General features: G+C 48.1%; 2 protein-coding genes across 6 annotated transcripts; one reads left to right on the forward strand and one right to left on the reverse strand.

Moving 5' to 3' along the window:
* Positions 1-380: 380 nt before the first annotated feature.
* Positions 381-8,130, reverse strand: TRIM15 (tripartite motif containing 15). The gene is made up of 7 exons (XM_037844802.1): positions 7,750-8,130; positions 6,324-6,419; positions 4,657-4,887; positions 3,872-3,894; positions 2,569-2,684; positions 2,161-2,193; positions 381-1,320 (listed from the first exon to the last, which is right to left on the reverse strand). Exons 1-7 carry the CDS (start codon positions 8,128-8,130, stop codon positions 803-805), a joined length of 1,398 nt encoding a protein of 465 aa, XP_037700730.1. The 3' UTR covers positions 381-802.
* Positions 8,131-10,051: 1,921 nt separating this feature from the next.
* Positions 10,052-21,345, forward strand: TRIM10 (tripartite motif containing 10). 5 transcript variants are annotated; one of them, XR_005218119.1, is made up of 9 exons: positions 10,052-10,904; positions 12,073-12,168; positions 12,749-12,979; positions 13,752-13,774; positions 14,101-14,216; positions 15,361-15,393; positions 16,613-16,974; positions 18,619-18,709; positions 20,580-21,345. XR_005218119.1 is itself a non-coding variant. In XM_037844799.1 (8 exons), exons 1-8 carry the CDS (start codon positions 10,476-10,478, stop codon positions 20,604-20,606), a joined length of 1,317 nt encoding a protein of 438 aa, XP_037700727.1. In that variant the 5' UTR covers positions 10,052-10,475; the 3' UTR covers positions 20,607-21,345. The 5 variants fall into 5 exon arrangements, 4 of the variants coding, with proteins under 4 accessions (XP_037700727.1, XP_037700729.1, XP_037700728.1 ...); XM_037844799.1 differs by lacking the exon at positions 18,619-18,709; XM_037844801.1 differs by lacking the exon at positions 20,580-21,345 and having other exon boundaries at positions 18,585-19,780.
* The last annotated feature ends 240 nt before the right edge of the window (positions 21,346-21,585 follow it).

A 21,585-nucleotide genomic window follows, 5' to 3' on the forward strand; every position in this document is an offset into this window, starting at 1 on the left:
TTTCTATGTTCAAATAATAACAACAACAGTAACAATAATGAGTATTTGGGAGGTTAGCTAGACCTGAATAAAAGCCTCATTTTATAGAACAATGGGATCCTGAGTAAAAGAAAGGACAAGCCCTGGTCACAGAGGGACCAGGACCCACCCTCTGCAGCCCCTCCTCCCCCCCTCGCCACCAATTGTCACCCAGAGAGGTTCCACTAGCTTTGCACCTTTTCTTCAGCCCCATCAGCGTTGGTTAGACACATGAAATGTAGAAAGTCTGGGTTACACACTTTATTAAGACATTCTCTATAAATCTAGAGAAATGACCTGAAGGGAATCAGACAGGAAGGGGACCTGGGCCACCTAGGGGTGATGAGCCCTAAGCCCTACAAAGATGAAGCATCCCCATGTGTACGTCAAGATGAAAACAATGGTCAACTGTCAAAATTAGTGCAAGCCCAACAAAGTTCTGGTTTTTCCTATGATTATTATTTTGAAGATTATTTTAAATTTATTTTAGATTTTTTTTTTTTTTTCCTTCAAACATTCGCTGGCTCCTAGCTTTGCTGGTGACTTAGATCAGCCAAGCTTGCCTCTGGTTCTTTACTGGGAGGAGCAGAGAAGGCTGGAGCATCGCAGGAAGATCAGGACGTCAAGATAAAATAAAAACAACCACAAAGCTGCCCTGACTCTGAAATCGGCTGTTCTTTCGCCTCACTAAAGGACAATGAGCCCCCCAAGGTTACCCGGCTGACCAGGGTAGAGCTGGATCCCAGGGCACTGCTTTCTCCTCTACACCACCCTAGCGTGCCCATCAGCCTTTCAAAGTAAGGCAGGAACCTGCTTTCCAGACAGCAAAGAAAGAAAAGACTCTGCCGGAGAAAGATGCGGTGAAGGTGAAGATCTGCGCCCGCGTTTCGGCGTCCAACAGGGTCACCCGCCCCGCCTCGTAGTCCAGGGCGACGCCCACGACGCGCGGCATCTCGCTCAGCGGCAGGTCGGTGCCCCGCGAGGTGCTGGCCCAGCACTGCTGGTGCGAGAAGATGACGGCCCAGACGCCCTCCTCGGCGCTCAGGCCCACCTCCGCCTCCCTCCTCACCGCCTCCCGGGCCACCCCCACCATGCAGCCGCCGCCGTCTTCCAGCTGCAGCTCCACCTGCCAGCTGTGGCGCCCGGAGGAGAAGCCCGGGGAGCCCAGCACCGCCGGGAGACCCTCGAAGCGCAGGGGGCTGTCGGGCAGGTTCTGCTTCTGCCGGGTGTACCTCACTGACTTCCTGTCCTCGGAGACGACCAGACTCGGGCTGGCAGTCTGAGGGTCCAGAGTGACGCCCTCTAGAGGGAGGAGAGAGCGGGCATTAGAAGAGCAGGCGGCAACAGGAGTCTCCCTAGAGCAGGTGACGACATGCGTGGGAGGCAGAAAGAGCACTGGCCGCGTTCAGCCTGCATTGGCCCGGCTTCTCTCAGCTCAGTTTCCCCTTCTGTCTCATGAGGACAGAGGACAACTCTTCTACCTGACCGCCAGGTGGTGCTTTAAGACCTTGCTTCTCAAAGTGCGGTCCCGGACCAACAGCGTCTACCTCATCGCCTGGGAGCTTGTCAGAAACGCAGAATTTGGGGCCCCATCCCACACCTACTGAATCGGATCCTGCCTTCTAACAAGATCCCCAGGCGATTTTTCTGCACGTTAATTTGAAAAAGACTGATGTAAGGATCTATATCAGAATGGGATGATGCTTGTGGAAGCAGTTTCTAAATCAAGAAGCAATTTAAAAGCAAAAGCATTTTTGGAAAGTTGTGTATTTTATCCAATTCAGTAGAGTCTGGCACGGTGCTGTATATAAAACAAAGGCTTGATAGGTATTTTTGAATGCTAACATCTATACAAGTAACAAACATTAATTGGACAATTACTGTGTGCCAGATACTATCCTAAATGCTTTGCATATATTAATGCATTTAATCTTCACAACTACTTATGGGCTAGGTACTATTTTTTCCCATTTTATATATGAAGAAATTGCGGGACCAAAAGTTTCAATGACTTGGCCACTATTTCACAGCTAGCAAGAGCTAGAACAGAGAAGCCAATCTATTGGGCTACAAAGTTCATGCAAAGATGAATAACTGAGTGGATGAATGAATGAGCAACTCCCCCAACCCCCCGTTGTTTACCTGAATCTGTTTGCAGATGAAGCTCCAAGTTTTCTGAGGAATCAGAAACAGAAAGAGCTGTGACTTGTTTTTTACAGGCATCCCCGAGGGTAGTGTGGCCAAGGTACAGTGTGAGGACAGGGACAGAAGGCTGCTGCTGACGGTCTAATGGAAGAGAAATACTAATACTCCCCTCCCCCCCTTCTTGGACAACCAGTCCAGTGTCAGGACACAGAGTGCCCATCTTTGGGAAGCAGAGAAGATGCTATAGGAAATGGTCCCCCCAAGTGGTGTGGGATCACTAAGGGAAAGCTTACCAGAGGGAAGCCGTCTTAAGCCAGGTTTTGAAGGCGGGAAAACATGGAGATGGGCGGAAAGCAGAAGGGCAGCTAATGGGAACGGGGAAAGCTGCAGCCCCTTCCCTTTTACCTGAGAACTTTCTCATCATCTCTGGGAGAGTGAGTATTTTCCTGTGGAGATTGCGGATCTTTTTGACAAGGTCGGGAGAAATGGCCTCTGGACTCACAAAAGTCTTCATTTCACATCTGCAGACAAGTTGGTAACCAGTTAGGCCCAAATTCCAAAAATAAGGTTTGGGTGATACAGGCTGAGGGAGGCTAAGATAAGACTACAGAATGCTCTTGGGATCTGTAGTGAAAATTAGATTGCACATCATCTCTTTACTTTTGCTGGAAATGTACAGCTGCTAAAGCAAGAGGCATTTTAGTTAGACCCAAAAGGAAGAGGATAGCTGGGCCTGTGGGGATGGAGAGGGCAGCATGGCACAAGTTGGAAAATAGCCTTAAACTAGTCTAATTTGTGTGCTCTTTTGGGGTTTTTTTGTTGTTATTTATTTATTTTTACAAGGGGGAAGAGACTGAGGTTGGGTGAAAAAGAGAGATGAAAGAAAAAACACATTACAGTGAAAAAGCCCCCAATTTTGGTCCCAGCCCATTTTGCTAGCCACTGGCCGGGTGACCTTGAGCAAGCACTTCATCCTCTGGGGCTGTTTGTCCAAGGACCTCGAAGACCCTTCTAGATCTAAATCTCTAACACTCTTTGAAAATCGTGTTTAGAGGTACTTCCTGATTCTTGGGTACCTGGATTTAGTCCCTCTGCTCACAAATGGGCCCACAGCACATAACAAATGTTCTCTTCTTACTATGTCATTATGTCTCTTCTCATCCCAGGGCAGACTACTAATGCTCACAGCATGGAGGAAAGGAAAGGTGCATATATTTACAGTGCATCCCAGACCCTAGTAGCCGCCCTCTTATAGTAGATCTGAAGGAAAAAGGGGGAGTTCAGTGGAAGAGATGAATGAAAGGCATTTCTGGTCCTCCCAGGTTTGGTATTTATTGTATTGTACAGAAGATAATTCCCCTTTAAAATTTTACATCTCAAATGGTGTTAGACACTGGCTTAAATACTAATAATTTTGTGGCATAAATAGATGTTCTAGAATCAGCCCAAAAACATGATTATTATTTATAACCACTTCTGGGGCGGGGGGAGTATTCCCCCAGTACCAAATAATCAATTTGTAAGTGATTTCAACCTTTGCACACAACACTTTAGTGAGTTTGGATGTTTGTGTGTGAGTGAATGAGACAGTGTTATGTTACAGCACCTTGGCTTTTCTGCATAGTTATCCTCATGAGGGGCTGGTGAGTGCCCCCCTTCAGTAGTGATGTTGCGTTTAAAGGAGGTAGGACTGGGGAATGGGCCCTACCTGCTCTGGTTGACTCTGACATCCTACAAAAGAAAGACAAGAGCATGAACTTAGTTTCCACATGTCCTTCACCTCAGGGATCCTGCACATCCTTTCTTCCTTAAAATATCAGCTCCAGCTCTCCTCCTCCAGAGAGTTCTACCTGTTTAATTACCTACTCATTAGAGTGCTTTTCTGCCTTAATTTTCCTTACTAATTGGGATGCTGTGGCCACTCATTTGTGCTGGTTTCTCTGTCTCCACCTTATCCTGGGGATGTGTTCTGCCTCCAACAGTTAGGTGTGTAGAGATCAGAGACCAGAGCTTGAATTATCAGCTGAACCTCATGATATAAACTAGTTAAGTGAAACTGGATAATATAATATTAATGATATTCACAACAGCCATCAGCTAAGCATTTTATATGGTTTATTTCTTAGAATCTTTTCAACAACACTATGAGGGAAGTGCTATCATTACTCCCTTGTCTTGAGAGGTTAAGAAACTTGCCAGAGTCACATAGCTAGAAGGGTCACCACTCAATCCCAAGACTGGCTCCAGATTCCTTTACATGACCACAGTGTATGGCTAGGACAAGTCACCCAGCATCTTCGTCCCCATATCCCCTCTGGACCAAGGGAATCAGATAACCATCAATCCCTCCTATTAGAAATAATCTTTAGTTCCCTTTGCCCCCTCTCTCCAGCATCTTCCAGTCCACAGCACGGTGTCCCCCAAAAGAGAGCATTCTGCCTCCTCACTGTGGAACTCCTGCTCTATCCCAGGCCGTAGTGGGGTGTCACTCACTTTTAGGAGCTCGCTTGCTGGCTGCTGACACCTCTCCTCCAGCTCCTTGACATGGGCTCCAAGCCGGGCCACTTCCTCAGAGACTGTCCTAAGGTATTCATCTCGCTCCTTCCAGATCTGCAGCTCTAATTCCCTCAACGTGGCCAGCAGGAGGCGCTGCTGTTCCCCCAGCTCCCGCTGCAGCCTCTCAAAAGCTGCTTCCACCTGCTGCTTCTTGGTTTCCATCTGCGTCTGGGAGTGATAGAAAGACAGACTTGGTTAGGGAGAGGTTCACGGAGCTGGGCTCCAAGAGGATCGTCTATATACTTACTATTAAGAGGGATAGGTGATAGAAAAGTTTTGGTAATGGATGATTGTGATGGTAGCACAACATTGTGAATGTAATTAACAACACTGGAAAGTGGTTAAAATGGGAAATTTTATGTTGCATGTGTGTTACCAAAACAAATCATTTTTTAAAAAAACCATAAAAATGTATACCACAAAGATTGAACCCTAATGTAAACTATGGACTGTAGTAACTTATATAATAATATTGGTTCATCAGTGTCAACTATTGTTGAAATGTTAACAGGGAAAGCTGTGGCCGGGGGTGGTGTGTATTTGAAACTCTGAACTTTTTGCATGATCTTTCTATAAATCTACAACTGTTCTAATAAAAAAATTAAAAAGAAAAAAAAGGGGTAGGGAGTAACTAGTTCCAAGATTTATTCCCCACAATAATACCATGGCAGAGGTAGAGAGGTCTCAGAATGATCTTACGAATGAGGAGAGTGGTCTTACCTAGAGATTCTAATAATAATGCCATGTTATGCTCTCTAAGCCATACTGAACTTTTAAAAAATCCTTCTGCATCTATAGTACCATCCTAACTCTATCATACCTTCCCTAGACTAAAGTGGACCTGATTGCGGTCATTTCTCAGAAAGTGAGGCCAAGGGAAGGTGTGATTACAATCAACCCAGCTTGGCAGAAGAGTGTGTGGCATTGGTCTCAGACATCGTCTCCACCCACGGGGCACATGTGATGGGAGTTGAGGGGTGCTGGAGAGATCTTCATGTCCCCAAACTCTGCCTCCCTGGTCAAAGTACCAGAAATTCCCTAGCTTTGGATTTTCTCCTGAATAGATTTGTAGCATGAAAAAAAGAGGTAGGAGAGATCCAGAGATAGCACACCATTAGCCTCCTGTCCCTTAGGAGACAGCCTGTGTCCTGTCCCTTAGGAGACAGTCCCTAGCCTGTGGACAAGACTAGGATCCAGACAATAATATAAGTCTCCAGTCTTGAGCTTGCCTTCCAAGGGTGATGCTTTCAGACAGGCAAGCTGGGGTGAGATGAGCAATGGCCTAAGACTCAAAAGACCTGGGTTCTAGTCACTTCATCATGTGCGTGGGCTTTCTGTGTGGCCTTTCTGTGTGGCCTTTTCTGGACCTGTTTTCTGCTCTGTAAAAAAATGGCTGAAGTGGAAGATGTCAGAACCACTTCTAGCCCTGTCATTCTGGGATTCCACAACCTGGATTCCAGATGCCTTTACACAGAGATAGGGAAGCAGATGAGAAGTGTTTCCCTGTTCTTTTGAGCCATGCAACAGACACCAGAAAAGAGACCTCCCTCGAGTCTCTCAAGAAGACCCCCAAAGGAGAAGGTGGCTGATGAAGTGGGCTTTACCAGGAGCACGTGGAGCTTCTGGTCTTCCTGACACTTCCTGTCCTCAATCTCATCTCTCTGCACACTCACAGATTCCAACCGACTCCTGAGTCGTTCCTGTGGGGAAAATGGACACAAAGTGGTGGCTGAATTAATAATGCAACTCATGAATAATAGTTATCTACTATGGTCTGAGTACACTGTTAGGTGCTAGGGGAGGTGAAGGGGCAAAAGGCCCCATGTTTGTCCTTAAAGAGATCACCATCAGTCATAAGTGATCAAGATACAAATAGACGTGCAAATACCGAGATGTGCACACAGTGAGACAGAAGCACAGAGGAGGGGACAGTTCTGCCTGTATGGTTAAGAGAAGGCTTTTAGAAAGCAAAAAGTATTTAAACTGGGCCTTGATAGGTAAATTCCAACTGGACAAGAGAGGAAGAGGAGAGTATTCTGGGAGAAAGGAACTACATACGGGAAGCATTAGAAATAGGAAAGAGTAAGATAGTTCAGGAACCAGCAAGTACAGCTCAGTCTGGCTGAACACGTGGTGCCTTGGGGAGGGTGGCTGAGAGGGGAGACAAGAAATGAAGGCAGGATCCTGACCACAAAGGGCTAAAGACACTGGGCTTTCTTTGGGCACTACATATCCATGAAAGGATTTTGAGCACAGCAGTGACATGATGAGCTTTGTGTTTTAGGAAGATCTGCCTCACAGCACCTCACAGCAGATGGGAGGGTGATGGGAAAGGGTGAGAATGGAGGAGGCAGGGAACATGATGGAGACTATGCAAAGTCTAGGCGAGAGATGGTGAAGGCCTGGATCTGGGGATGAGACAGAATTAAACATTCGAGAGATGTTTCTGAGGAACCCACTGCAAGACCTGGAGACTAAATGACAAGAGACAGATCTGACAGGCAGGCAAAGTGGGTAGTGCCTTCAACACCAGAGGGGAAATTCTTGTAATGCTGGTCTACTGCTGTACCTTCCTTTCTCAAAAAGAAGAGAGTGCTTACAGGCCACCCTTTTCCTTCCCTCTTTCCCTGAACCCCAGCAGTTCAGGGTCTTGGTAAATCCCTTATCCCAGGTGAATCCTGGGAGACCAAGCTCAGCCTTCCCATAGCCAGCAGGAATTCCAACTTTGCATGGGGTTCTCCTGGTGAGCGAGGTCAAGTGTTTGTTGCACTGTGGGGTCCACAAGGGCAGTGCCTGGGTTGACTCCATCGTGGCGGGAGTCCTCCGAAGGCTGGAGCTGAATTTCCCCCTAAGACCGTGAACTCCCACACATCCAAGTGGAGCCATGTCCCCTCCAGTGTTTCTAGAGCCTTGGTGTCCCCTGAGGCAGGAGCCGTGGCCTTTCATCCAGATTCCCACCCCGTTCTCTGCACCCATGACAGGACATTGTCCTGTCCCAAACAGGCCCCAGGGCAAGGCCACACTTCTTACCCTGTAGGGTTGAATGGTCTCTTCGAGAATCCCTACGGTGTGGGCCTGGTGGGAGGGACTCTCCCTGCAGAACACGCAGAGGAACTCCACATCATTCTCACAGAAGAAATAAATCTTCTCACCATGCTCCTCGCAGTAAGTCTCTTCCAGAGGGCCCAGGGGTACAGGGGCTGTGAGGGTCTCTGTCTGCCCCTTCTCCTTACAGAGCGGGCAGAGCAGGACCCTGCCAGAGTGATGGGTCCCCATCTGGGAGGGTGGGAGGAGGCAGGGCCGGCAGAAGGTGTGTCCACAGGTGGCGGTCACTGCATCCTCCAGGGGCCCCAAGCAGGCAGGACAGGTGGGCCCCTCGTGGACCGTCTGCAGGGAGGGCGTTGAGGGCATCACGGAGCCTTCCCCAGCCTGTCTCCTCAGGCCTTGGCCTCTGTCCGTTCACACAAATGCCCTTTCCCTGAAATTGAGTCACTTTTAAAGGAATCACCAAGGGAAAGGAAGAGGCTAAGAGAGAAAGACAGCAATGCCGGGATTGGGAAGCCACCTGGCTCCACCTGTTGCACCTCCCCAGGGCCCTTGGTCACCACCCACCAGCTGGGTAGGTCCAAACTCCAGGGCATCTTGAATTACCCAGCATTTCCCAGTGGCCCAGTCCTCACCGTGGCTTTACTCTGGTCCTTTCCAGTCCTTGGGGGATGGTGGGCAGAAGAGCATGAAGTCACAGGGAGATGGGCTTTCCTGGAATCCCTTCCTTGACCACAGTGGGATGGGCAGCACTGGGGAGGAGACGCTTCCTGTCAGACTGAGTGGGTAGGAGCCATAAACTCCAGCAATGGGGCACACCCACAGTGGCAAAGTCCAAGCAGAGTGGCAGGCACTTGACTTCCGGAGACCGGGGTGGGGGGTGGGGTGGGGGTTGGCGGGGGGGTGCTCTGTTCAGGTGCTGGGGGTCGGTGCCACATAGGGATTGCTTATTGGATCCCCTCCTCTGCCCTCCTTTCCTCGTCTCACCTCATCTCCCTGTGCTGATCTCTCCTTTAGTCATCGCCTGCCACCCGGTGCCAATGCCCTCACTGGGGTTTGGGTGACAGTGGACTTCAGTTTTACTTAACTGCATGTCAGAGAAGGCAAGAAACCATAATGCAATTGATTCACATTGATAAACAAAAATTTAGAAAACTCAGAAAAATAAATATGACCACATTTATCTCGGGCTTAGCTTTTTCATATTATTAGATCCAATTCTGGCAACTGCTCTTTACATTTTACAGAGAAGGTAATGTAAACTGAAAGGCTGAGTGACTTTCCCAGAGCTAGAAAGCAGCAAGGCTGGGGACAAGCCGAGTCTCCCCGCTTCAAACCCCGTGTTCTTCCTGTGCTGCAAGCCAAGAAGATGGTCAGATAGCCACGGTTCTCTATCCACTCCCCTGACACCCTGCAAATGCGGAGGAAACCACGCCTCCTTCCATTTTCCTACTGAATGATCAGCCCAGCACCCTGTTTTCTCTCCCTTTTCATTCAAAGTACTGAGTATATCACTTCCCCTCCCACCCTGCCCACCAGCTCTCCCTGCCCAAGAAGGCAGGCTCTGGAGCTCTACCATCTGATACAAGAGCCACCAGCCACATGTGGCTACTGAGCATTGAAAAGTGGCAAGTCTGAATTGAGATGTACCCTGGGATTTCAAAGACTTAGCACCAATAAAAAAGACTGCAAAATATATTGTTAATATTTTTATATTGATTACATGTTGAAATGATATTATGGACATTTTGGGAAAAATAAAATACATAATTGCAATGAATTTCACCCTTTGCTTTTTACTTTTTAAACACAGCTACTAGAAAATTTTGAGTCTCATATGTGGCTTGCATTATATTTCTATTGATCAGCACTGTTCTGGAGATACACAGACCTTCCTGCAAATCAGGGTCACCCCCACTTTCCTACATGTGCAAACTTGGGCAAGCCAAATAACCTCATTTATAAAATGAAGATCCTACCAGCACCTACATTACAGGGTAGACAGGAGGAATTAGTAAGATCCTGTTTAAATTGCTTATATCAGAGTGAGGTATATGGTTGTCATAAATAAACGCTGGCCATTACTACTTTTCTTTCTCCTACCCCACACTGGGCTGTGTACAGCCAGGCACAGTGACCTTATCTGGGTCCCACACACCCCTGCCCACTGACTGGCAAGCCCTGGGCTGACTGATACCTCCAATCTCCCTGGAGGCAGGCGGGCCCTCCTCCCCTCTGCCCCCCAAAGAAGAAAGATTTCTCTCAACAGCAGACAGTCTCTCAACAGAGAGACCATCACTTCCCTATTACTGTCAGTGTCTCTGGATGGACGGGAAGGAACGGTGAGCCCCAGCTCAGGGGCTCCGAGCCAGAGAGCAACTGAGGTCACCCTGCAGGGCTGTGACCCCTACTTCCTCACCCTCCTCTGCTATTTCTCCATCTCCGCTGTTCAGAAAGCAGGACAAAAAGATGCTGGCCATCAGAGATGCAAGTGGAAGCCTTGCCTGTGTGTGACCTGCATGTGTGAGTGTGTGTGAGACTGTGCGGGTGTCGATGCTTAAGCGAGATGTGCCTGTGTCTGATCGTGGGCCATGTGGGGTGAGTGTGTGGCCTGCGTCCTCACAGCCTCCCCAGCCCTTCCCGCTCTGCCGAGCTGAGCCAGCAACCTCCAGGATCAACTTTGAATCTGGACTCTACGCAGGAGCACCGGCATGGCCACGGCCCCCTCTGTGACCAGCCTGGCGGATGAGGTCAACTGCCCCATCTGCCAAGGCACCCTCAGGGAGCCCGTCACCATCGACTGTGGCCACAACTTCTGCCGCGGCTGCCTCACCCGCTACTGCGAGACCCCGGGCCCAGACCCCGAGGAGCCCCTCACCTGCCCGCTCTGCAAGGAGCCTTTCCGCCCGGGGTGCTTCCGGCCCAACTGGCAGCTGGCCAGCGTGGTGGAGAACATCGAGCGCCTCAAGCTGGTGTCCACGCCGGGCCGGGAAGAGGAGGATGTCTGCCAGGAGCACGGGGAGAAGATCTACTTCTTCTGCGAGGATGATGAGGCTCAGTTGTGCGTGATGTGCCGCGAGGCGCCGGAGCACAGGGCTCACACCGTGCGCTTTCTGGAGGATGCGGCTGGTCCCTATCGGGTAGGAAATGAGGACAGTGGGGTCTCCGCGGGTGGGCCGTCTGGGGTTGAACCACACTCAGAGGATCAGGCCAGATTTGTGGATAATTCCCGCCAGCCCCAAGCCAGTTTCTCCTTCCCCCTTATGCCATCACCCAGGCAATAGATCCAGGTGAGGAAGGAAGATGGTGTGTTTATGTTTTATGCTTTCCTGTGTGTTCTCTGTTGTTTACGTGGACTCAACACTTAATAGGACCTTAAGAAATACTTGTTTAATGAATAAATGAACACAATGTGAATGTGTGTGTCTGTGCAATGTGTCAGGGAGTTGTGACTGAGGATGTCTGTGTTTGCATTCGAATGTGTGTATGCATTCAAGTTTGTATGTTTATAAGTGTGTGTGGTGTAGTGGAGGGTCTGGGTGTGTGTGTATTTGGAAGAGTAAATAAGTGCAACTGTTTGAGTGCTAGTGTTTGTGAATTAATTAGTGTTGACATATATTTGTAGGTTTGGTAAATATAAGTGGTGAAGGATTTTACATCAAATGAGTGTGCTGTTTTTGTTGTGTTTTAGTACGAATGGTTGTCTAGGTGTGTTTGAATGTGTTAATCAGTTAATTAGCACTTGGTGAGAGTTCTATATTTAGTTCTGAAATTACATATATATGGGCATTAATTCTATTCTAGAGTAAATGATTGCTTAAACAATTCATTGATTATTTTTGCATTATCCAAGTTCTTCTCTACTCCAGAAACATATGCAGATAATTGATGCATTTTAAGGGAGGGTTGTTATTTGGACTTGTTCCCTCTGGGACATGAGCATAAACTTGGAATAACTTAAACGAAGGGCATATCATAGGTTCAGAAGCTCAGGACAGAGCCCAGATGTCACTTACCAAAGGCAAAAATATTAGAATGTTTAATCTCAAGAAAGAAAAGCTCAAGCGGGAAAACTGAATCATAGCCTCTGATGGCACATGAAAAGGGGAAAGACTTGATCAAAATTCTTGAAGGACAAAGCAAGAAGAAGATCCAGAGAGCATAAGCTATCAAGGATGATTAAGGCCCAGGCACTGTCAGCTGAGGCCATGATTCCTTTCCTTGGGTCACAAAGAGGGTGGGCTGAGATGACACCCTTTAACAAATAATTTTTTTCCATCTTAAATATGTTATGTTCGTTCTCCCTAGGAACAAATACAGAAGTGTCTTGAGTGTCTGGAGAAAGAGAGAGAGGAGATTCGAGGAATCCAGTCAAGAGAGAACCGCAGAATACAAGTCCTCCTGGTAGGTGTCACCCCTTTCCCACACCCTCCCCCTCCTCAGGGTCCATGGCCTCCCTGAAACTGAGGCAAGAGAGCACATGGGGCTTCAAAGTCATTCTGAGTTTGAATTCTGACTCCAGCCATATGACCTCAAGCAACTCTTTAACCTCAGTTTACTTATCTGTAAAATAGAGATCAAAAATAGTCACTACCTCATGAATCACCGTAGAGATTGAATGAAATTGTGCCTGAAAAGTAGCTTAGTGCTGTGCACATAGCCTGCACTTCATAAAAGACAAGTAGGGTGTCCCCACGTCTTCCCCTACACCTCCTCCACGCCCTACTCCTTTTAGAAGTTCTAGCAGATGGTGATGAGGCAACACTGGGCCTCAGAAGTGGGATAGTAGCTAGAAAGGAAACCATGCCGTAGTTCCAAGTCTATCTGGGGACAAGGGAAGAGCTCTGGTTTTACCACTGAACCTTGAAGGATGTGGATCTGGGCCAGAAGGGAGAAGGGAGTAAAGTAAGGAAGAAGAAAAAGGAAGGGGAGGAAGTGGAGGAGGAGAAATAACTTCTTCCTGGGGTCTCCTCCTGCCCCTCAGACTCAGGTGGCCACCAAGAGACAAAAGGTGGTTTCTGAGTTTGCACATCTGAGCCAGTTCCTGGAGGAACAACAGAGGATCCTGTTAGCCCAGTTGGAGAGGCTGGATGAGGACATCCTGAAGCACCGGGATGAGTTTGATATCCTGGCCACTGGGGAGATCTGCCGGTTTAGCACTCTGATTGCAGAACTGGAAGAGAAGAACGAGAGGCCAGCAAAGGAACTCCTGACGGTGAGACTTGAATCCTGCCCCCACCTCTTCTCTCCATTGCTCTCCATTGAGTTATTGCATTTTTACCTTTTCCAAAGCTTTCTCCCCTTTACTCAAACATCTGTGTATCGCAAGTAGAAGAGGGACCACAGGACCAGAAGGACTGAATTCTAGCCCATGCTTCTCCAAGAGTCCTCCAGTCATTTTCCCTCTTTGGCCTCTCTCTCCATCCCACCATCCATCAGATAGGGAGGATACTTTTCTTAATGACCTCCCAGAAATGTTGTGAGGCTCCAGTGATAAAATGGAAGTGAACTTGGCACTTTGAAAAGTATAAAGTACTGTACAAACAAATGTCAGGTGGTATTTCCAGGGCCAACCATAACCTCAGTGTCACCATCCACCCATCAGGAAGTTTATCCTGGTGTATTTCACTTCCTCACACTGTAGGAGAGATTTGGGGATCCCAACAAGGCATCAGGAAGGCAGCCTGATTTAGGGGCAGCACTCTGGACTGAGAAACCCGAGACCTTGGTGTTAGCCTTACCTTTACTTCCAACCAGCAGGTGCAGGTCACTTCACCATTCTGGTTCTTTAAATAAAGGGGGTGGACTCTATGGTCCCTGAAGTCTGATGAGCCCTAAAACTCTATGACTCTATGGATCTGGTGACATTTTTCTATCCAAGGATAGGACGCTGGTCTAGAAATGTGGTATTTTGTCTTTTATAGTTATAAGGAAAGTGGAAGAGGTGACAACTGAATCCCTGCTCTCTCCCTCTCTCTCTTTCCTAGGATATCAGAAGCACTCTAATAAGGTAAGCAATATAGTTTCTCTCTTCTCTTTTCCCACAGAAATATACAGAGATGCACCACCCGGGTGCCTAGTTATCACCATACAAATATACAACATTCTCACATTAAAGACATAAATTCACATGTAAACCCTCACGTCCTCATGTATATCCATGGATACATCCCACACACGGCATTGCCCTTTAGTGGGTGGCGGGCTCCCATCCTAGAGAAAGTGTGTCTGCCTGTGGGAACTGACACTTCCGGTGAGAAGATGGTGGCCGGCTGAGTCTGGGGAGGCATTGCTAAGGAGAATTATTCCCAGACTCCATGATTTCTGTGCCCCTAGATGTGAAACCAGAAAGTGCCGGAAACCAGAGGCTGTGTCCCCTGAACTGGGCCAGAGGATTCGGGACTTCTCCCAGCAGGCCCTCCCGCTGCAGAGGGAGACGAAGATGTTTCTGGGTAAGAGGACCCCGGGTTTTCTCAGAGCACAGGTGGGCGTGGAGCCTGGGTTTAGGAAGGGCCTCCATGCTACACCACTGAGTGGGTGTTTGTCCTTTGGCAAGGTTTGAATCCTCTTTGCACCCTGATCTCCTTATTTGCCAGTGTTTAAGTAAAACCTGCCTATCAGAATGATGTAACAATAGAGATAATAAACGTGAAGATTTCTGAAAAAAAAATAAGATTTGAAAAATAGTTTAATAAGTTTGATCAATAGGCATTAAGTAATGTAAAAGATAATGATTAGCAAAATCTGCCATTCTCAATAATTTAAAAACTCCACAGCAGCATTTGTAATATATGATAACTTTTGATAATGAGCATTGTTAATTATTAGCCAAGAACAGTGTTTATCTTCGTCCTGTGGGAGTTGAGTCTGCCCTCCCTTCTCTTTTCCTGCACTCTGGTTCAGTGCTGGACTGCCCTGTAGGGCCTGTGCCTCCCTTTTCCAGAACAAGGAGTGATGGCAGGAAAGGGCGTGGAGGGTTAGAATGAGAGTGAGTCAGGAATTTGCACTCTGCCACCCCCTGTCCCCCACACTGTGACATCATGTGTGATGCCACCTATTTCAAAATGACCCACCCACAAAACGTTCCCCCTAGAAGAACTATTCCCCAAAGTTCACTTCCTATAATTACTCCCAGTGCCCTGGTAGTGAGGGGAATTTTACTCTAATCAAAGGCTGACTGTTGATCATCCCAAAAATTATTTGCAAGAAGGACAAGAAATAAATTAACCCCCTTGTCCATTCATTAAGTGGATGTTTCTTTAGCATGTGCTTTGTCCTGGGCACTGTGCAAGGCACTGAGGACCGGAGGTGAGCAAAACGGACCTGGTCCCTGCCAGCTCAGAGCTCGGGTGGGGTTAGAAATGTACGTTCTCAGCCCCACCCCAGATCTACTGACAGAAACACGTGTGTTTTAACAAGTGCTCCCATTGATGCTGAGGTATGCTCAAGTTCAGAACCACAGGTCTAGAGGGTTCCAGCCTCCATTCTACTCTTTGTCCCATCCCTTCTCTGGGCCTCAGTTTCCCCAGCACTAGAAATATTCTATGGTTTTATGAGATTAATGAAATCTCATCCTGTGTTATTTCCTCTTTACAGAAAAACTCTGCTTTGAGTTGGACTATGAGCCAGGTGAGCAGCCTATATCAGGATGGGAGGCAGCGAGGAGTCCAAAATTGAAAAGGAGAAACAATTTTGCAGGTTTCTGCACTGGGCACTACAATAGCCATCTGTATAAGCACACACACATATACATACATGTGCATATATGGGGGGTGTCTGTGCGTGTGTGCCACTGCCTTTGGAAGGCTCTCGGGCGGGCTCGGCGAAAGGACAGGCAGGCACCCCGCATGCTTGGCACAAAGCTCACGTTCTGAATCTGCTTGAGCTGAGGACACAGAAAGAGTAAACCAGAATGGGGAAAGATCTACCAAGAAAGACTTCCTGGATGAGGAGAACTTTGATCTGGGTTTAGAACCACATTCTTAGAGTTCTCAGGAACCCAGGCTCCCTCTCTGATACGGTTTCACAGATGACAGAGGGAGGGCAGCCCGGGGAGGGCACAGGCGGGAACAGACGGACCCCATTCAAGGCTGCTGCTCCCCCTGTCAGCCAAAGGCCCTGGGGAGTCACAGCACTATGGGATGAGGTCCTCTGATGCACATACATGTGGGAATTTAGGGTTTCCTCTCAATTTATGGATGCTAACAATAGCAACATACAAGGGCCTAAAGAAGTTCTTGGGATTAAAAATAGTCATTAAACAGACAGTTTTAGAAATAATGGGGGCAGGTAAATAACCTGCAGTTAAGCAGAGAACCCGACTGGGGCAAAGACTGTGTATAAATGAGTCAGAAGCTCCCCTGGGAGGTAAGCAGAGGGAGAATCATGACGTTTGGAACACAGGGAGGATTTCTCCAGCCTTTGCTGGGGAAGGACACGGGGTGTTACCAGGTAGGAGGTGGGTCAGAGCAGACACGCACAGCTCTGGAAGTCAACCAGTTTGAGGAGAGCAGAACAGTTTTCCAGAAGACCGCATACAGAGAGAGCAAGATACCACCAAGCTATCGTGCCCTCCAGGACAGGCTTCTCAGGCTTTAACGTGCACTCGAGTCACCTGGGGATCTGGTTGCAATGCAGATTCTCACTCAGTGGGTCTGGGGTGAGGCCTGAGACTCTGCATTTCTAACGAGTTCCCAGGTGATGCCCCTGCTGCTGGTTGGCGTGGCCAGTACACACATTGTTGGAAAGAGTTAACGCTGAGAAGTGAGTGCCAGGAGACGTTTGCTGGCCTTCCTCGGAGGTAATAGCATGTCTACTGACACCTGTGTCCTTTTGGTTTCCCCCATAGCTCACATCACCCTGGACCCCCAGACATCCCACCCCAAGCTCCTGTTGTCCGAGGACCACCAGCGGGTTCGGTTCTCCTACAAGTGGCAGAACTCGCCGGACAGCCCCCAGCGTTTTGACAGGGCCACCTGTGTCCTGGCCCACAGCGGCTTCACAGGGGGGCGGCACACGTGGGTGGTGAATGTTGACTTGGCCCATGGCGGCAGCTGCACGGTGGGTGTGATGAGCGAGGACGCGCGGCGCAAGGGGGAGCTACGGCTGCGGCCGGAGGAGGGCGTGTGGGCCGTGAGGCTGGCTTGGGGTTTCATCTCGGCTCTGGGCAACTTCCCCACCCGGCTGGTCCTGGAGAAGCAGCCCCGGCAGGTACGGGTGTCTCTGGACTATGAGGTGGGCTGGGTTACCTTTGTCAACGCCACCACCCAGGAGCCCATCTACACCTTCACTGCCTCCTTCAATCAGAAGGTCTTCCCCTTCTTTGGGCTCTGGGGCCGAGGGTCCAGTTTCTCCCTTGGCTCCTGAGATGGTGGTGTTAGCCCCTCTAAGTTCAGGGCTCAAACTAAGCGCCTGGTGACTTGACCTCTGGCTGTGCCCACTGGAAGACTTGGACGAGAGATTACTGCTTTAGATGATGTGATGGGGCCAAGACTTTGGAAAGAGACATGGTGGGTCGACCCTCAATCTGCTGATCAAGCCCTTTCCCCAAAACCCAGTGGATTGTCGGGGTATCTGGGAACATGGGCTGCCACCGGCCCTCCTCACCATCATCCCCACAAGCTACAGAATAGCTTCTCAGCATAGGGGAAATCATACTGATTGGGAGCCAGAAGACCTGAGTTCCAGACCCAGCCTTATCACCAATCGATTGTGTGATCTTAAGCAAGGCACCTCACCTCTCTTCATCTTGGTCTCTTTCCAAAATACCGGGATTAATTTATGCATACCCTCGAGAAACACTTATTCTGTGCCAACTGTGTACCGAGCAGTATGGTAGCCATTGATGTTATGAAGAGACAAAGAATAAAATCTGTCCTACCTCTGAAGGATCTCATGGGAAGAGACAGAAAAAAGAAGGAAATTAGAGCACAGTGTGTTGGGTATGTGAGAGGGGTCTGATCTGGAACACTGGGTCATCTCCATTGCTCTCAGGAGAACAGAGCCCCATTATCTTCAGATGTGCTGCCACCCGGCTGTTGGCACCACTTGCAGCCCCCCACTTCTGACTGAGATGTAGCTGGAGGGCCTTGCGAGGAGGGGTGCAGGGGAGGCCTGGTCATAAACCATAACCCGAGGGCTGGTGTCCACTTAATTTACCCCCCGCTTACCTCTGTATAGGTCTACACACTTTTCCTGGGGAAAAACCTCCTGATGTGTTGATCACCATCAGAAGCCAAGGAAAGACATGGTGGAAAGGAATGAATCACAAATAGCTCAGCCATGGGAGCAGAAATAGCACCATCTGCACATTTGTGCTGGGTTTAAAGTGTCCCGGGGGAGACAGGGCAGTGCATTGGATAACCTGTGACCTTCAGCTCAAAGAGTTGAGACTGCTCTGGAGCTGGACAGGAAGTGACATCTAAGGGATCGGTTGAAAGAAGGGGGGGAATTAGGGGTTTGGAGATGAGTGGATCTGGAGTGGAGAGCTTGGGAGAGGCAGGCAGCCAGGTGGAATTTGGGGAAAGTGGCTGTGGTCACATGTGGCATGAAGAAGCTGGGTGCTGGTGACTTCCAGAAATCCTGCTGCCAGGTCTTGATGGTGGGACAGGTTCAGACACTAACACATGACTGCTTAGAATTTGGAAAATGACATCAGTCACCCCAAGGTGGATTTTAAATCCTATGCATAATAAAAGCATTGTCTTAATTGCAGTTGAATGACCACATTTGGTTTTTTAGTTCTTATTGACATTTTTAAATTCTGCTTTAATGAGACCTTCACTGACGATTTTTTAACACTATCTGTTTACTCTGCTCAGACATAAACTAAAATACTCTATCATCTCCTCACGGGTCTCCTGGGAGGAGTGAACCAGCCAGGGTGCAACCTCGAAAGGAGAGGGCACAGCCTGCTGAGGCCAAGGCTTAGAATTCATCTGAAAAGTTATTGTTTATGCTCAGTTCAACAGGTAGAATTGCTTTCCCAGGGAGTGTTCAGTATTTCATGTGGAATGTTGTATATTTCAAAAGAATAGATACACACACAACTTCCTATCAAATGATAAAGCATATCCAAAGCCCCAAACTGGGATTCCACCAAAAAGTGGATTGTATTTTCCTGTTCATTTCATTGGTTTTAACTGGGTCTTTAAGAATGATTATTACTTCTAAGATAAATGTGTATGAAGATCCCAGGCTGCTGGAGGACTTTAGGGCCCACCACGATCCAGGAGCTACCTGGTCCTTATTTACGCAGATCCAAAAACCTGAATTCTTCTCCATCACCATCACCATCATCATCATCATCACCACTATCACCATCATTTAATAGTTACCACATTTTTTTGTGCTTATTAAATGCCTTATGTTTTTTGATCTCGGTAACTCATGATGTAGATACCATTATTATCCCCATTTTAAAGTTGAGAAGCTGAGGCCTTGTGAGTCTGGGTTATTTCTCAGTCAAGATTATAAACCAGGATTTTAATCCATACGTGACTCAGAGCTCTTCACCAAGGGGCTGCACTGTCTTGTTCACAAATGGGAGCCCAGGTGGGTCTGGTGAATATTTTTAAATGGGTCACACTGCCCATGAGTGACTTGGATTCAGAAAGCTAATTTATATTTTTTACACTGAGAAATAAAACTAGTAAGTGACAGTACTCATGTTGGCCTTGCATACCTGCTCTCCCTAGGATAATTTTCCTTGATGTCTACTTGCTCCTTGGAGTGTGTGGCTGGAGCGGAGGAAGTGGATAGACCCTAAAACACAATGACTTCAAGAGAAGGCAGCTCGAAGACCCTCCCTGCCCTGCCAGCCACACAGCCTGGACTGTGGGTTTTATGGACGGCCCCAAAGCTCCAATCTCCTTTCCCAAGACTCCCAAGGAGTGTTGTGTGCTTGTTCTAACATCCATAGTTTCACCTGACTTAATCCACAGCTTATACTGTAACAGCTCTTCCCATTTCCAAGAACAGAGACCCTCTCCAGTTAGTTCAAATAATGGGAAAGTTTATTATAAGAACAGACATGGAAATAAGGCAAATGGGATTTTCTACCATTTAGCCAGGCCTTGTGGGAAGCTATGGTGACAGCTGGGGGCAGGGGGTGGGGCACATGCAGGAAGAACTGGAGATTCAGAAAATGCTAATAATAATAATAAGCCAGGCCCAGTAATAAATGTTTTATATATTGACCCATTTAATCCTTACAACAACCCAATGAGACAGATACTATTATTTTATCTCCATTTTATACATGAAGGAACTGGACATGTGGAGATTGAGTAACTGGCCCCAAATCAATAGATAATAAACAGCATGGTTTGGCCCCCAAGTCTGTGCCCATGATCATTATGCAATGCTACCCCTGTATGTGCAAGAGCTGGTAGGGAGGGGACTCGAGGTCCAAGGATGCTTTAGAGACTGCATGATCCTGTGGCCGCTCAGCAGCATGGGGCATGGATACCTCCTAAGGTCCCCTGCCATGAGTGCAGCCCTGATTCCCTCTGCTTCTCTCCCTACCATTGAAGGACGCAGTCATCATAGATTCATTTTGAATTTCTGGGAGAATCTGGCTGTTTCAGTTAATTATCATTATCCTTCTTTGATAAACTCTTTCCTGGCAGGCCACCTGGTAGTCCGTTCTGCCCAGCCCATGGTCAGTCTGCCCTGGGCCAATGCCCGCCCCTGATCCCGGCATCTGCAGCCACCTCAGGAGAAGGCTGTGGTCAACAGGCTCCTGCAGTAGATCTGACTTCTCTCGGGTAGAGAGAGATGCTTTGAACTCATCAGTCTCTTCCTTCTCCTGGCAGGAGACTTCTGGACAAGCCCTCGTGTGATGATGCCCATGTAGGATGCATGAATTGTCAGCTGCCACCACCAGGAGTGTTCATTCCTAGCCTAACTTCTTGTTCTTAGATTTGGGGTCTCGTGTATCTCTAAGAACTGCCGCCTCCTGCCTAGTAATTACATGCTTATTTTACTGAACATCTACATCAAGCTCCTTCTTTCTCTATCCGCCTCCCTCTGACCTCCCAGCTCTCTGCCCTCAGTCCATCCTGCCCAAGGGTCCAGACTGGTTTTCCTTAAACACCACTCTGTCCCTTCACTCCTGACTCAAAACCTTTGATGGCTCGCTGTGTCCTGGAATCACCTGTCTAACCCTCAGCTCATCTTCTTGTCTTCCCTGTTCCTGAACATCCCAGACGAACCAAGTCAGGCTCCTCATACTTACTACAAAGAGGCCACAGCTCACTCCTACCTCTTAGCTTTCATTCGTGTCGTTATTCTGACCTGAAATGAGCTCACCTTTCCCACCTGTTCAATCCCACCTCTCCCAGGAAGCCTTCCCTGACTTTCCCAGCCTCCCTCATGTGTCTCCTCTGAATTCCCACAGTACTTAGCATGTGTGCCACTCAATTTTACCCAGTAACTCTCCTATTATTCCAAATGTGTTTGTCCTGGCTCCGCAGCTTGATAATCACAAGCTTCTGGATGGAGAGGTGAAATAAAAAGATGGAATTACATATTTGAATGTTCACAATCTGTTAGGCACTACAGCAGACACCTAGCATATATAATAGCATTGAATTCTTACAACAACTCCAGGCCACAAGTAGTGTTATCCCAATTTTAAAGGAGCTAATACTGAGGTCCAGAGAGGCTAAGAAACTTGCCCAAGGTCACAGAGGTATTAGGTGTCAGAAATGGGACTTGAACTTGTCTGACTCCTGCATTTTTATTCTTTTCCCCACAGCTCCTTGTAACCATGCTTTCTTTTTAATGTCCCTCAGAGACTGGTATAGTATAGTGGACTAT

This window comes from Choloepus didactylus, chromosome 7 (genome assembly GCF_015220235.1).
Source record: "Choloepus didactylus isolate mChoDid1 chromosome 7, mChoDid1.pri, whole genome shotgun sequence".
Lineage (NCBI taxonomy): Eukaryota > Metazoa > Chordata > Mammalia > Pilosa > Megalonychidae > Choloepus > Choloepus didactylus.